We start from the raw sequence: 16,922 nt of genomic DNA, 5'->3' as shown, positions 1-16,922 counted from the left end.
AGAATTTCCAGGGGATTCAAGTCATTCTTTTTTAATGCAATTCAAGTGCAGCCAATATAAGAGCTCCTCATTTTGAGTCTGGTGGAAAAACACTCACTGTTGTGTGTTTATGTACGTGGCATTGCAGCGCACCAAGAACAAGCTTCTTCACACCCACAGCTCCTTACTTCTTCTGACTGCTTTTCCTCCACTAATTCTTTGTCTGGTTCTGTTCCTTCTCTCTCCCCGTCAAAAATGTATTCATGTAATTAAGCTGCTAATACACCGTCAAGGAATTGTCTAATTCAGCAAGGAGGAATTAAAGGAATCTGGCATGAGTCATTAGCCAGTCGAGATGTTCTGTTGAGCGTTTTCAATAAGGGATCTGGAGAGCCATGAATCACTCACACGGTGTGAAGACATCCTCTACAGCACAAGCTCTCTACTCTATATTTCTATGGCTGTATATATATGTGGTCTTAATTGCCATTTGTGAGCATGGGAAATTGTATGTGGGTGAGGTAAAGAGAAACAATTCAATGCATGTAATCCATCTAAACAATCAGCCAATGCAGTGAATTATCACCCATTGTAAAGGTTTAGATATTCCGGGCAAGATACTTAATTGCAATCAATGTTTGCACTGTTGTGAGCACATAGAGGAAAATCTCCAACTCACTGTTCAAGGGGAGAAATATGAAAACACTCAATAGCTCATAAAGGCAGCGTGTTAGGGACAGGCAGGCAGACTGTGAAAACAGAATTTCTTTTAAGGTATGACGGGAAAATTCCAGCCTTTGCTAAATGCCTAATAGCCTAAGCTCAGAGACGTTTCACTTCTGGAGTTGGCGCTCTCAAATTGGCCTCTTTTGATCCATGGTGCGTGACACATACAGTCTACCTGTTTGCACCCACAGCTCATTTGTCTTTTAAGATGCTTTGATAAAATAAAATACAGGGAGAGATTACTGAGAAACCTTTATATATCCATATATATATCTATATATGGATATATATAGATATATATATATATTATATATAACCAGGTGATCAGCAGCACAGGAGCACCACAGGGGACTATACTCTCACCATTCCTTTTCACTCTGTACACTTCAGACTTCCAGTACAAGTCAGACTCCTGTCATCTACAGAAATATTCAGATGACTTTGCAGTGGTCGGGTGTATCAGAGATGGACAAGAAGCTGAGTACAGAGAGCTGGTGGACCGCTTTGTGGCATGGTGTGGGAACAATCATCTCATCTTGAATGTTAACAAAACAAAGGAGATGATTGTAGATTTCAGGAGAAACAGGGTCAGATCAAACCCTGTTTCCATCATGGGAGAAGAAGTGGAGGTGGTTGAGGAATATAAATACCTTGGTGTTCATGTGGACAACAGACTGGACTGGAGACACAACAGTGAAGCCATCTACAAGAAAGGACAGAGCAGACTGTACTTCTTGAGGAAGCTAAGGTCCTTCAAGGTTTGCAACAAGATGTTGCAGATCTTCTACAAGTCTGTTGTTGAGAGCGTAATTTCCTCTTGCGTCATATGTTGGGGCAGCAGCATCAAAACCAGGGACCTAAAAAGACTCAACAACCTGATAAGGAAGGCTGGTTCTGTTCTGGGGACGACTGTGGAACCTCTGGAGACAATAATGCAAAGAAGGATTTTGCATAAAATCAAGAGAATTATGGACAACCCTGAACATCCTCTCCATGAGACTGTTATCGGAAAACAGAGTCTCTTCAGTCAAAGGCTTCTTCAGTTTGGATGCAAAACGGACCGCTACAGGAAATCTTTCCTGCCCACAGCCATCAGCATCTATAATAACTCCTTGATTTAATTGAGTTACATCAACATTTAATTTCCCTCTGGGATAAATAAAGTATTTTTTAATTTAATTTAATTTTTAATTAATATATATTCACTTTTACATACATTCCATTGTCTCTGATCAACTATCCATAAACACCTCATATGGCCTAGATGGGGAGTAAGAGACAATGGAATGCATGTAAAAGTGAAGAACTACAGTGGTCTGAGTTGTGTAGAACTCACGTTCCTGATGAGCTCAGTGTTTGGCCGCTTTAAATTGTGCTGCTGCGTGTCCCAGGCGGGAGGGCGCAAAGGGTGAAGGAGTAGAGGGTTAAGGTTTGGTCCATAGTGTACCGTGAGATGAAGTGGGTAATTGAGTGCGGAATAAACACTACCAACAACCTCTGAAGCCCCCCTTTCAAAAAGAAAAAAAAATACTGAAAATGAAGTGAGAAAGAGGGGGAAAAGACAAGGAAAGAGAAAAGGGGTGAGACAGAGAGAAAATCCCAGCTACCCTCTTGGGGGGAAAGCTGCTATTGAAAAGCTATTAAACTTGCATTTAGCAGGATTGATTGGAAATGAAGAGGCCTATTAAATGAGAGGGACAAGGGGACAATAGAGCGTCTCTGGACGCCGTATGTTGCCCTCCTTTCAGTGGCTTTCTTTGCTGTGGGAGGGAAGGGGGGGGGACAACCCTGTCTGTTTAAGCGCTCCCACCAAGAGAACCAGTTCAAGGGGGGGCTTACTACTGCCTGAATAGAACCGCCTTTATCTTTCTCCGCCCCCCCTTCCCTTCCATTCTCCGCCGAGCAACAAAGAAATAGAGATGGAGAATGAGGGAAGGTTTTTTTTTTTAAGTCTTCTTCCCAACTCACACGGACACCCTACTTAGATAACCAACCGTCTCTCTCCCTCCTCCCTCCTACCTCCTACCTTCCCCTATGGATTAGTTACCTCTGGAGTGTTGCCATCTTCTCCTGCCAGTAGGATTTGTAATACTCAATCTTTAGCATAGTGGCACAGACAGTTGGAGCTGTGTATCCTTATTCACGCTGTGTTTCTGCATGTGTGTGAAGGCAAGCCAGCCAATCAAGAGACAGTATGTGCCTAACTTAAACACTGCAGTGAAACAGCGGCAGGTGTCTCCACTGACTTTCAGCAGGCTCAAACGGATGGTTCCCTAGGGAACTTTAATGGAGTTTTGATTGTTTAACATCCATTTTTACAAAAAGCACGTTGAAAGAGTGGCAGATTTTGCTCCCCAGAAGTGTGTTTGCTTCATGTCAGCGAGCATATAACCATATGGTCTTTGGAAACAGTTAAATAAGTTATGAGGCACTGATGACTTTTCCTCTTAGACGCCATATTTATAGAGGAAAAAAAATATTTTCACACGTTTGCCTTGCTCTCTCACTCAGCAAGTGAGTCATGAAAACAAGAGAGAGAGCCATCCAGATTGTGGCCGTCTGCTTTTTCTCATATTTTGTTGTTTCTCATCTTACGGCGAAAGTTTCATGCAGCATCTCAGCTGCCACATGCAGATACATGCTGCTATTGAATTCCCCTCCATGTGTTCCTGTGTAATTTATGGCTTTTTTTTTTTTTTTTTAGTTTTTACTGTGAATTGTTCATCTATTCTAATAGAAAAAGTCAATTATAAGAGGTATTCACCTTGTCCTTTTTCTTATTTTCCCAGCAGCCACCCAAGCGGCCTACTTCTCCCAGCAGCCCCAAGACCAGGTGGTTGTGTCCGGTCAGTCAGTGACTCTACCTTGTGTCATTGTGGGTTACAGAGGAATGGTACAGTGGACCAAAGATGGCCTGGCACTGGGTGGAGAGAGAGACCTACCAGGTAGTCACACCAATCTTTTTTCTTCTGTCCTCTCTCTGTATTTATCGCCCTCTTTCTGTCTTGTTCCGATCAATGCCAGGTCTCATTAGCAATCAAGTTTCCCACTGTCAACTGTTGGGGTTTTACGAAAATAAACTGTGAGGAATAAAATGCACTGCTGACAGATTGGTTACTGCTGCACACACCGAACTTTAATTTGTTGTTTAGCATTTTAAAAGTCTTGTAGGAAGGTGGATAATCAATTGGCTTTTGTCACGCACTGACATTTAAATGTGTAGCAGAGTAGAGAGAAAGTGGAGAGGCTTCCTCTTGACCTTAGCCACCCCATCTTTATTGTGTCTTTGTTTAAAGGACAGTCTCCTCATGCAGCAGCCCTCTCACATGTTGCATTTCTAGCCTCACGCGGCTCTGCGAACACAATGGCTCAAGACCTCGCCCTGTGCGAGGTGCTACATGCTTTCATTTGTGTCTTATAAAGAGCTTTTCCACATTTCTTTCCCCTTTGTTCAGGCACAACTCTGTTTATTTTTTTAGTCCTTTCATTATATGTTTGTTGTTGGATGGATTGTTTGTCTCTGACTCTATTTCTGTGTTGGCTTCATGCAGGCTGGACGCGCTACTCCTTAATGGGCAACCCGCTATCAGGCGAGCACAGCTTGCTGATCGATTCAGCAGAGTTGGTGGATGACGCGGTGTATGAGTGTCAAGCTACACAGGCGGCACTCCGCTCCCACCGTGCCAAGCTCACTGTACTAGGTAAGATACACAGCTCACTCGTGATCCTCACAGCTAGCCCTCGTGCCAAGGCCTGCAGTCTGGCAGAGTTTTGGAAAAAAGTCAGGGAAGTCTCTTCATTAAAAAAAAACTCTAAAAAATAAGACGAATGTAATTGTAACACATTACAAGACACCAAAATAATCACATAAAAAGACACTGTGGACAGAAAGATATTAATATGCAATTATGATTAGGAATTGTTCGAGTAATTTTGTATCACTTCTTATTGAAAATGTTTCCGTGAATCTAGTTTCCTGGGGGGTGTCTTAATGTCTTGAGAGCATTCAAAGCAAGATTTAGGACCAAGATGAAGCCAGAGGAAAAGGAAACAGCTGAACTCTCAGCTCTCAACTGCGATAATCAACTGTACACATCCAGGATAATGTGATTGCTGCAGTCACAAATGACTTGCATAGTCGCTTGAAATTCAGGATCTGCACAGTTAGCACATTTTACAGTGAGCCACAACATCTATCAACCGCAAGGCGCTTTTTACATTAACGTGATGTGAGTGATCTACTTCTTCGCACAGACGTTCAGAGGAGGAGGGTGGTGGGGAGTGGGTGGGCATGGTGAGGATTAGGAATGATAGACCTTGTGGGAATTCAACAAAGCACTGCTGGCATCTGGTGGCATGCAAAGGAATATCACAGTATTAATTAGTCCTGTCAACTGTCCACGAATTGGCCCACAAGCAAATATTCATCAAGAGGTGGAACAGTTATTCAAGCCTGTCGCTGCAGATTGTTCTACGCTATCATGATAATCTTTTCACCACAAAGCTTTCTCTCCCTGGATGCATCTGCAGCCATGAAGGTTTGATTTTGAGTTCAGGGAAGGAGAGTTGCAAGTGGTACAATTAAGGTTGCAAAGGGAGGCAAACACTGAGATATCAAAGCAGCTTGTAGAAAAATTCCATCAAAATGAACCTCCAGAGAGCTCACTCATGCTAGTCTGCCAACCTTTCTGTGTCTAGCGTTACTGTCGAATCTGTACGGAGCAGTACGAATCAGTTCAGCCATATATAGAGGCAGCCAAGAAAGTGGATAAAACTGCCACTTCTACGATAAATGCACTCTGAAATACTAAGGCTGGTGATATACAAGTCATAAACATAGAAATGAAATCAGTTGCATTGCCTGAAGTTTATTTTTTTTGTGTCAACATGAGTATTAAAGAGGAAAGGGTGCTTTCATTATTATTTTATTTTTTTTACTGTGCATGTGTACGGGTGTAAATAAATATGTGTGCTTGTGTGTGTGTGTGTAAATCAATGTGGCCAGATGAGACCAAAGCAATCCTGCACAGTCAAAGGAGTCAACGGTGGGAGTGCAGTCAGGGGAATCGGCATGGAAATTAAAATCACCTAGCACTCGGATTCCATTAGTGTCCGTGCCGCGACAGCGGAAGGACCTCTGACAATTCAGATACACACAGTGAAATTGGTTCGGTGGAGGGTGCGAGAAAGGCCAGCACAAACCCCATGTTTACTCCTTCTCTTATTGGTTGGGGAGATAGACGCCTTCATCAGGGGTGGCACGCTTGGCTTGCCAGTGTTGCGTGCGAAACCATGCAAATAAATGAACAAATAAGCAATTCAGTTGAAACATCACTCTGCAACAGCAAGAGCAAATAGAGCAATAATGTTAGTCCCAAGGAATGAAAGAAATAAGGTTGGGTGTTTCTTTCTTTTTTTCTAATAACAACTCTTCTTAGTCTTTTCTCTTGTCTGGAACTAGACCTTATTAACAGACACTTGACAATAAGAAGGTATTGCTATATATTAATGCTGAGGAAAGACCAACAACAAGCTCAGTATCTGTTTTACTTCTGTGTGGCTTTGTGCTTGCCTGGAGCTGTCATGGAAATCTTTTTTTTTTTTTTTTCATTTTGTTTTTGAGTGGTATGTTTGTTCTGCGTTACAGTTCCCCCTTCTGACCCTGTGGTGGAAGGCGGCCCTGTTGTACGTCTCAAGGCCCACACACTACACAACCTTACCTGCAGAGCCTCAGGAGCCAAACCTGCTGCTGAGATCACCTGGTACAGAGATGGAGAGGTCATGGAGACTGCGGTTTATTCCAAGGTATGGTGAGAACAGATCTACGCCCAGCACTGTCATTCAATCACTAACACCCACATAGTATGGCAGAATGTAACAGTGGGTAGAAATGAATGCAAAAGTATTCAAAACAGAAATATCTTCTCTTGGGGTATGATACTCAATCTCTTTTTCTTTCATTCTCTTTATTTTTCTCATCTTTCTTTTTTTCTCTCACAGCTTTTTTCCTTCTATTTCCACCCTTTGCGAGATTTGTTCCCTCACTCTCTGCAGTCCCCCTCCCATTCCCACTCATGCCTGACCCCCACCTTCTCCTCCTCCTCCTCCTCCTCCTCACTCCCCCCACCCCTCCACCCCCCTTTGCTCGCTAATGCAGCGACACTACAGCATAACTGGAGCATGCCAAAGCTCAGACAGGCATGAGTGTTTCATACAGTAGAGTTTCAGCGGAGACAAAATCACCCACAACAATGTAGGAACACAATAGGGATGCGCCAGAGCATGAGCCAGCCACGGCTGGGAAAGTGTCACATTTTTCATGCTCTCTGACCACGCTAAACGCCGCTAAACACCACATTTAAGGAGGCGGAAGCCTGCAGTGAGAAGTGGAAGAAGGGGGGGATTAGAGTGGAGTGGCGAGGGAGAATAGGATATGAGGAATGAAGAGTTAAGGAGGAATAGAGGGGAGGGGGCATGCATATAGAGTTAACCAGTGAGATAGCTTTGAGAAAAAGAGAGATTTTTTCCAACGTTATTTCCAAAGTGATACTGGGGGTAGGCAAAGCTTTGTCCGAGTGAGTGGTGGTGACAGGGGGTGATGTGATTTGATCTAGCATAAAAATGCTTTTTGTGTGTCTGGCTCAGGAAGTGAGAGACCTGCTCCATTGATTTGGCTGTCATGGGGAAAGGTTCAGCGTATCGCTCGCTCTTTTTCAAAGATGTGTGACACTTCTTCCTCAACGTCACCACCCAAAAAAGACGCACACATACACACCTATTACTGTGGCTATCACAGTTTTTTTTTTGCTGTGTATCTGTGCATGATACAGAGGGGGAAAGTGAGGGAGCAGTGAGCCATATCCTCAGAATCTACACCTTTCCTCACTTAGGCGTATTGATTTCTGTGAGCAGTAAATAGATTTAAAAGATGATGACAAACAAGGAGCGCTGACGGGGAACACTCTCAGAAATGTGGGAACAGCACAATATCCCCTGCTGCATCATAAAATATATGATTTAAGTGACATGCCAAAGAACAGGATAGCAATTTCAGTGCTTTGCACATGAAAAAATAAGTCCTGCACTGTCATACTCTGACTTTCTTTGTGTAACACTTTGCTGATTTTCAGTTTTATGTTGTTATTGTCCAACCCTATAGTCACTAATGGAGGATGGTAAGAGGGAGGCAGCTGTCAGCATGCTTCCGATCATCCCAGAAGATAGCGACTCCGGACGCACCTACACCTGCAGGGTTCTCAATCCAGCTGCTCCTGCTGGTCGACAGACATCAGTCACTATCAATGTCCAGCGTGAGTCCCGCATCAACCTGTCTATGAAAACCTTAAATTATCACATTGTAGGGAGAGTGCATGCTATGAACTGTGCAGAAGATTCAGCACAGTTGCACTGTTAGAGTCTAATTTAGTCCTGAGACACACATTCATGTCTGTAACATGAACATTTCTGTTTCTCACAGACCCTCCCTCAGTGACTCTATCAGTCCAACCTCAGACTGTGACTGAGGGAGCCAAGGTTCTCTTCATCTGCTCTGCTTCAGCCAATCCTGAGATCACTGGATACAGGTATCCTTCCATTTGTCATTCTAATCCGATTCTCTGCCCTTAAAACATATGCAAACATCCAGAATTATAGCGATAAGGTGCCATTTCTGTAATATAATTTGCTTCAAAACATGTCAAAGTAAAGTAGAAATCAGGAAAAGCAGTGCAAGGATGACAAGTTTTAAGTAGATTAATTGGGTTAGACTTGGTGCTTGATTGGCAGCATTTGATTGGCACAAGCCTTGAATCAACTAATAGCCACTTTGATAAGCGCAACTGATTGCCTTCTCTGAACGAATGCAACGTATAATGTGATTATCTATCTGTCCTAGGTGGTCCAAAGGAGGGGTGCCCATCTCTGAAGCAAATGGAGACAGCCTTGAGGTGACAGTGGACTATTCTTACTTCACAGACCCTGTCTCCTGTGAAGTGTCCAACTCCGTGGGCAGCACCAATGTCAGCACTCTGGTCGATGTGCAATGTGAGTTTAAAAGTTGAGATTTTTTGGTTTATCGTGCTTCAAAAGTAGTCTGCTATTTGTTCTTATTGGCTGTCTGCTTCACCATAGTTGGTCCCAGACTGCTGTCCGAACCCAAGCCAATGATAGTGGATATAGGCATGGATGCAGCCTTTACTTGTGCATGGACTGGAAACCCTCCTCTGACCCTGGCGTGGACAAAGCAAGGCTCCAGTGTGGTAAGGCAACAAACACTAGTCACCACTTTATCCTGATGGTGAAGTTTCAACACAGCGCTCCTCCAGAGAAAAACATTCACACATGGCCTTGAGGCATGAATCCTACACACCTTTTCAAACACATTCTTTTTCAGGCTGCATCTAAAACGCCTCTCTCTGCATGCTCCCTGAGGGCTAAAGCCTCTGGCAGAAAACTGTCTGTCCACTGACAGATTTATTCTGAATAGTCATTGTACTTGACACACTGTCTTAATTCCAATACAATCAAATGATCAAGCAATCAGTCAGTGAATCAATGAATGGGCCAAGTTGTTGTCCAAACAAGCAGAATTACAACATGTGCAGCAACTTTTACTGCAGGATGTCTGCTACTCAGGCATAACAAAGGCCTAGCTGTGCTTCAGTAACCATCTCCTTAAAGCCAGTTTTGCTGGAGGAACAATTGGGACATTTCCACCTTCCCTTTACATCACCCTGGTAAAAGTCTTTTAGTGCGCACACCATTAGAGGGGGCATCCCATAGGAGCTTCTCTGCTGGCAACTAATATAATTTCTGAAGCTATACTGGAGAAAGCATCCCCAGTGCAGACTGCTGTTGACTGGCATAAGCAATGCCGTCATCTCAGAGAGCTCTTTCAGGCACTCTGAGGGAAATGCGCAGGCATTTTTCTAATCCACCCACTGCCACTGTCCCTCACACAGCCATGAGTAATGGATTAATTGGGTTACTCCATAAGTGTGTTGAAATAAAAGAAAAAATGGAGAGAGTGAGAGGGAGGATGTTGAGATGGAGGGGTGGGGGGGATAAATGGATTAATCACAGCTTGATGGAATGACAGGATCAATGAGCTAAGGAGTGAGTGTAGCAGCTCCAAAGGCAAGGGCCCACTCACACATAGTATGCCATGATCTGTCCCCACTGTTTAATTACAACAATCTCCCCAGCAGCACGGTCACTCAGCGGTGGCTGGAGTGCTTAATGCCGTGATTAAAGCTCTTCACAATGAAATTAAACTCAAACCACCAGCATTTGTTACAATGGTCAGCCCACCTCTGAGCTGCCTCCACAATGAGTGGGCCACTGATAGAGGACCCTGTTTCCTTTGTCTGCCTCTTCCCTCCACCGCCTCTTTCTCTCTCTGACATTCTTCTTACTTGTCTCTCTGGATCTCTCTCTAGGTGCTCAGCAATGGTAACACCCTGCAGCTGAAGGCTGTTACCCAGGAGGATGCTGGAACTTACACCTGCAAGGCCATTGTTCCCCGTATTGGAGTTGCAGAAAGAGATGTCACTCTAACAGTGAATGGTGGGTGGCTTCCTAAGTGGAAGAAAATGACTGCACACTACATTTGAGATACTTAAATATTTGCAATTGACGATACTTTATATTTTTTCTTCATTGTGTTTCAGAGTAAAATATTGTATTTATTTATTTTATTATCAATTGTCCAAAATACACATCTAGGTGTTAATTTCAGTACATTATACCTTCTGGACATTCATCCCAGTCACTGCAAATTTAACAAGATATCGACTCCCTTGCATATTTCAACATAAAGATTCAAGAAATGACAAATATAGAAAAAAATGATCGTCCCAATATAAGTAATCTGGTGGGGAAGTGTAAAGGGGATGTATATTAGTTCAAATGGTTTAGGTTACCTTTGAAGAAATTATATATGGAATGGCTATAGCTCAGGAGGTAGACCGGTTGTCTCTCATTTGGGCAGTTGCTGGTTTGATCCGAACTTCCATTGTTGCCATCTCCAGCTGCAAAGTTGAATAGATAAGGATTTATTTTCTTTCTTTTTGAAGTGGGGTAGTGCTAAGTACTTAAAGTAGAGTAGCCAGAATCTTACCTGCTGTAAACAATGGTCAGAGCACTCTCAGTTTGAAGAATCAAGAAGGAATTACTGACAGTGGAAATGAGTTCACAGCTACTTAAAATGGGGACAGTAAAAGAGTGACCTCAACTCAAGCCTAATAAACTTATTGCATTTCAAGCAAGGGCTCTAATGTGATTTTTTTTTAACAGCAGTTAACTTTTGCATCAGGTCATTATTTTCTTTGGCATTATATTTTCCCATCTGAAGAAAATCGGTATTACAGGGTTACTGCACAGTCATTGGTCCATGATTGCTTGTGCAGTAGCTGCACACTGCTGAGGCAACATGGATATTTGCCAATGTAGGTAACTATCTGAGGCCAAAGTGCAACAGTATAGTGATGCACAATAAGGCATAAGCTTTAACTGCTGTAAATTTCACTCAAGCCCACTTTAAATTTAGCAGAATTTATTATTATTTTTAAAAAAATCTAAAGTAAGATATATTACCCATTGAGGATATTTTACTCCAGAAAGGGTAGTACTTTTGGGACTGGAAATACAAACAATAGAGAACACCTACATACTTGAGTGAGATAGTCGGACAGTTACTTGAAGTATTTTTTATACTTTATACCAGTATACTTTTGTGTATTTCATCCAGCACAAGGCTTATTTTCAGAGTGCACTGACATGCTTAATAAGTTCTGAGTAATCCGTTCAATAATGAACATAAAAAATTTACTTCTGACAGTGTGGTATTGGTCAGCGTAGGAAATGTCACAATTTATGTTTTCTTTTTCACACCAGGTCCACCTATCATCACAGCAGATGCCACACAGCATGCTGTCAAGCACTCCAAAGGCAAGCTGGAGTGCAGGGTGGGCAACAGTCCCCCACCTGATAAGATTGTAAGTGAACCTCTTATTGGTGTGTTCACTTAGCTGTGGAACGTTCACATTCTATGTTCTTGCTAGCCACACCCGCATGAGAGCCATCACTCAGACAGGCTTTACCCCTGACCTCCCCTTCACACCTTTGCACCGTCACATCTCAACCTCACTTGTTAAAAGATACACACACACACGCTGAGAACTGAAACAACCGTAGAGTTAGGAGAGCAACAGAAGGCCAAGCTTCCTGCAGGTTTCAGCGAAACCACATTCAATTAACGGCCCATGAGGCATCACTCGGCTGACCCTGTTGAACTGCTGAACGTATGCTGGGCTGAGAAAGGATAATTAGGGTGTGAGGAGGAGTGAGAGACAGGTGCCCTGCTAGCCCTCTGCTAGAGGCAACAGAGAGGAGCCTTATTTCATAGTGCAGCTACGTAACCCTCCTTAGGCCTCATCCTAAGGGCAGACATGGGAGGCAGCTTAAACATGAGCCTATGAGCCGTGTCAGCCACGGAGCACCCAAGGGGTCAGCTGAGAGAAAGCAGAACAGACAGAGAAATTGGTGTTCAGTTGGTAGCAGGCAGGGATCTAAGGATAAACAGCTGTGCAGGCCTCTGTTTTGGTCACTATTTGAGGAATTCTACATAAAACAGTGACTTACTCCTTGTTTCCTATTCTCCTCAGGTGTGGACTTTTGGGGAGATGACTCTGTCCTCTGGCTCCTCTGGTCGTTACTCGGTGCAGACTGTGACCAGCGACCACGGAGTCTTGTCCTCTCTGGTGCTATCTGAGACTCTGGCACAGGACTTCCAGATGCGCTACAACTGCACAGCTTGGAACCGCTTCGGCACTGGCACCGCCCTGGTCACACTGAAGGAGCAAGGTACGCACTGACAGGAGCTATACAGAAATTGCACTCATGCTCTCCATCTCTGCTGTGAAAGAGGCTAGATTAGGTAAAAGCAGTGCCCCTGTCCCTTGCTTATCTTAATTATGCTCTTCTAATCGATATGATTTAATCAGCAGATGGCTACTTTAATGAATGTGTTTGCCCCATAACATAGATATTGATTGGGGACAAAAGTCAATTAGGGGAGCCCACATGTGTTTGCAGTGGGATCATAATCTCTATCACTGTCTCAGAGCAAAGCTCAGCATCTCAGGCTGCACCCGCTGCAACCTTAAGTGGTCTTAAAATAAGACAGTAGTACTACTTTACTGATCCTAGTGGAAACCTTTGTTGTGGCAGACACCAAAAATAAGGTCTTCGCCAGTAATTTACATCAACGTAGCAAAGTGAGGTCTCCAGAGAAATGGGCGGGGGTATCTCCTGGAATCTTTAATTAGATTACTGTCTATTGCTTCATTGCATGCCAGGCCTTGTTACCCTTCCTACAGAGAGATTAGAGACAATAGCCATGCTGTAAGATGCTGAACTGCCCACAAGAGCATATGCCACAGAAGAGAGGACCAGGGTTAAGTGCAGATGAATTTATATGCACTCGCACATTTCTGGGATTAGCTAGACAAACAAAGGGATTTTTTTCTTCTTTCATTTACTCCGATCTGAATTTTTTTGTACATACTCATGGTCTTCTATCTCCTAGTTAATCTTTTCCAATCTCTTCACTACCAACTACTCCCTCCCCCCACCATACTTTTCTTTTATGATTATTCCTCTCACAGAAGCCCTGCCTATGTTGATAATTGTTGGTGGAGCAGTGGGTGGAGGCTGTGTCCTGCTCATCTGTGTCATCACACTGGTCTCCCTCTGCTGCAGGCACACAGGCAAAGGTGAGCTTAACGGTTAGTATGGGCAAGAGGGAAAGAGCCCATTCTTTAAATCAAACAAATATTTACCATTGTTACCTGAACACTGAACAGTTTTTGTGCAGTGTCCACCTTGCATTTAAAAATATTTTTAATGTAGATCAGGAGGCGCAGATCTACCAGAGAAAGTCAAGTAAAAGTATTTTCAATTCCCACAGGTAAAAGGTGCACTCGTCTATCCAAGAGTGACATCAGAGTTCAGATTGTTCACAGTGATCACAACGCTACACGTGGCAATGATGATGAGGAGGATGTCAAGGAACCCATGGTAGGTTAAATTTTTCGCCTTTTCTGTTTGTCACACATCTTTAGTGATGGGAAGTGGGGATGATCATATTACCACTAGAACATAATGCTTAGTTTTTCTTTTGTTCTTCTTCAAGTAAGGTCATGTTCATCCTTGTAATTCTTCAGAAAAACTTGGTCTTCCCTCAGGCTCCCAACAGCAGTGAGTCTCCAGGGACGTCGCGAACAGAACACAGTGACCTCTTAGAGGAGGAGGAGGATGAAAGATCGGACATCAAGGTAAAACCAAAAATACCTCAAGATAGAAAGTGTGTTTGTTTTGTTTTGTTTTTCCATCCTTTGCACATGATACTGAACAAATTGCAAGTTGATATTTTTTATTTTTTTCCCTCCTCTGTATTGCTTATAGGACCCTACCAATGGCTACTACAATGTCCACGGTCATGACGACCGCCACACCCGCGGCAGTGGATTCTCTGAATATGTGCCCAACACCCGGCCGGTCTACACTCCATCACAGCTGCCCTCCCCCAGCCCTGTGTATGGTCAGCACGGCACTCAGCCTCGCATCTATGAATTCTCCCACCGATATGCAACCAACACAGTGAGCAGATCTGCATATGAACAGCAGCCAAGTGCCCAGCAGCAGCCTACCCAGCCAGCCAGCATATATCCCACTGATCCCGCCTACAGCGGCTCAGCTTACCTACCTGCTACCTACGGTCGTGCCTTCACCAGCTATGTTAAGCCTGCTTCCTATGAGAAGGTGGATGCCTATGACCAATCAGATCAGGCAAGCAAGGTGTCTAGCTCGTCTCGCTTTTCTTATGCCTCCTCACAAGTGTCCTCCCAGCAGTCAGACTATGGCCGGCCCTCACAACGCATGCAGACTCATGTCTGATTTGATAAGAAATGCAAAAAAAAAAAAGAAGAGTACAGAAAAGTGAGTAGATAACCATCGTCACTTCCACATACGTGTGTGGTTGGACTTAAACGAACAGACTTTTTATGCTCATACAGTTCTGCACGGATTTGTTTGGACAGTATTCTGAGGGAGTCGCTTTTATAGGAAATGGGACAACCAACAAACCTGTGATGGATGCCGGGATCTACAACAATGCTCCCTGTAGAACTCCCGAGCAGGAAAATTCATCAGTTTGGGAAGTTTGAATCAAACACAGGATGAACATTAGTGCGATACCTCTTTACACAACGACCACCCAAAAGAGATGCTCTGTGACTGTGAGGGGCCGACTAAAAATAAATAAATCGATGGCATCTCCCAAATTTGGGTGGCCAATACAAATGGGATAGTTGTTTACCTGCATTCCAGAGTTTGCTTTGAGTCGACACTAAATCTCAAACACGACTTCTTAAACACTTTGAAAGAAGATATCACAGCCTAAGACATATTTGAGGAAAAAAAAAAAAAAAACTATGAACAGCCTTTTGTTGTCTGTCATTTGGTGTCTTGTTGGCATGCGAAAGGAATTCTAAGCACATTTGTGTCTGTATCATCAACAAAAGATTGAGCTATCCACAGAGGCAGTCATAAACTGTTGCACAACAGGCTAGCTGTACTGACCAACAAGTGCTACAGACACCGTTCTGTACGAAGAGAAATCAGCAGCGGAATACTTGTAGCCTGAGCTGTATCTCTGGAGCATCCTCTGATAATAACAATCACATTTTGGACACAGCAGCGTGGTTTTCCAGTGGATAAAAGATGGTGAAGAGAATGTTCATCTTGGCCTTCAATTTAATGGAGGACTCTTTGTTAACTGTGTTTTATCCCAAGATTGACAAGGTAAGGCCATGATATCCCAAAGATGGTAATAACTGTATAGGGGAAAATGCTAAAAATGCTGCTGTGCTTCCCCTTGTGTTTTCTGATTGTAAACTGAAGATTAGGATATGACCAGAACAATCAAAACTGGTGTTTGAAAAAAAAAAAAAAAAAAAAAATGGTGGCAATCTTGAACTTGAAATAAACTTGAATGCAGCATCAACTTCAGCAGGCTCAGGTGGAGTAAGGCGTTAGAAGGTAGTCCCAATGCGGACCCCTCTCGCTCAAGTTTTACAACTCAATCAAATTGACTTGATATGTTTACAATAAACAGTACTACCCTGAAACACTAAAACTCTGTACAAATGGTTGAGCCCATACTTTCTCTCTGTTGCATGCAATTGATGTGTCTTGTGAGAATCTTCAGCGTTTATATTCATGTCCATTTCATGTTTGAGACATTGGTTTCAGCACCTGATCCTGTTGCATTCCACTTCCTGGATGTTTTAGTATGGACCCCTGTACTGCCATTCGTCTAGAAAAGCTGTTGCCAGGCAGCTGAACGAGAGATCAAAAGTCACTTAAAGTGAGGAGGCAAACATCATCGCTTGTCTTTATTTTTATATTTTATATAAGCCTTAAAGTACAGCGTGTAAGCTGCTCTATCGTAAAGTATCTTTATATACATATGTATCTATCTTGGTTGATTTGGCTTCACAGATTTTCTCGTCTAAGTTGTTCATCAATCATTGAATGCAGTTACTCTGCTTTTTTTTTTTTGTTTGTTTTTTGGAACACAACTAATTGCCATTTGTTTTTGTTCATTCTTTTAATAATGTATTAAGAATTTTATTTGCTAAAAATGAGCTATTGTTGCTTGTACCTTTGTACACATATTTATATTTAAATAAAACCATTTCTGATAAAGAACTGACTCTAGTGAATCCTGGAACTTAATCTGCCTGACGCAGAGCGGTGGTGGCAATGGAGAACAGTGACAAACATAGCTTCCCGTGTTGCAAAAGTGATGAATACATAAATTAGCAGCACTGTCTTTGTTGATTTTCCTATTCCCCCAGTGGTGCTCTACTTTTAATGAAGACAGATGAGACAATAGAACCCCCACTGTACGTGTATCCACCTCCTAAAGTCAACATGCCCATTTGGTAGGATAATAAGATAGAGCGGTGACAGAAGAAGGTATTATTTGACAATATGAGTTTGTCTTGTCACCACCGTTCCCAAGGTATGCACGCTGCTCACAACAGGGAGGAGAAGAACATACTCATTACAATTCTACTGTGAGCGGGGACAAGGTCTCCCAAGACCTGCATTTATTATGCACGACATAATACAGAACAAGACCCCATCAAAGA

General features: G+C 43.0%; 1 protein-coding gene across 5 annotated transcripts in view; it reads left to right on the top strand.

Annotated features, from left to right (window-relative positions):
* The window catches only part of kirrel3l (kirre like nephrin family adhesion molecule 3, like), a 33,927-nt gene extending 17,451 nt beyond the window's left edge, over positions 1-16,476 (top strand). The window contains exons 2-15 of one of the 5 annotated variants that reach the window (XM_075465239.1): positions 3,498-3,650; positions 4,257-4,406; positions 6,353-6,510; positions 7,865-8,015; positions 8,183-8,288; positions 8,600-8,748; positions 8,836-8,963; positions 10,143-10,269; positions 11,599-11,699; positions 12,369-12,567; positions 13,371-13,490; positions 13,673-13,782; positions 13,929-14,039; positions 14,170-16,476. In XM_075465239.1, the coding sequence (XP_075321354.1) occupies positions 3,498-3,650; positions 4,257-4,406; positions 6,353-6,510; positions 7,865-8,015; positions 8,183-8,288; positions 8,600-8,748; positions 8,836-8,963; positions 10,143-10,269; positions 11,599-11,699; positions 12,369-12,567; positions 13,371-13,490; positions 13,673-13,782; positions 13,929-14,039; positions 14,170-14,661 (2,255 nt within the window). In that variant the 3' untranslated portion in view covers positions 14,662-16,476. Of the gene's footprint in view, positions 1-3,494; positions 3,651-4,256; positions 4,407-6,352; positions 6,511-7,864; positions 8,016-8,182; positions 8,289-8,599; positions 8,749-8,835; positions 8,964-10,142; positions 10,270-11,598; positions 11,700-12,368; positions 12,568-13,370; positions 13,491-13,672; positions 13,783-13,928; positions 14,040-14,169 lie in introns of all 5 variants that reach the window. The other 4 variants (XM_075465242.1, XM_075465240.1, XM_075465241.1 and 1 more) reach the window with 4 other exon arrangements.
* Positions 16,477-16,922: the final 446 nt, after the last annotated feature.

This window comes from Odontesthes bonariensis, chromosome 5 (genome assembly GCF_027942865.1).
Source record: "Odontesthes bonariensis isolate fOdoBon6 chromosome 5, fOdoBon6.hap1, whole genome shotgun sequence".
Taxonomy (NCBI): domain Eukaryota; kingdom Metazoa; phylum Chordata; class Actinopteri; order Atheriniformes; family Atherinopsidae; genus Odontesthes; species Odontesthes bonariensis.
Note: the sequence above shows the minus strand (reverse complement) of the source record. Positions and strands in the feature narration are given on the sequence as shown.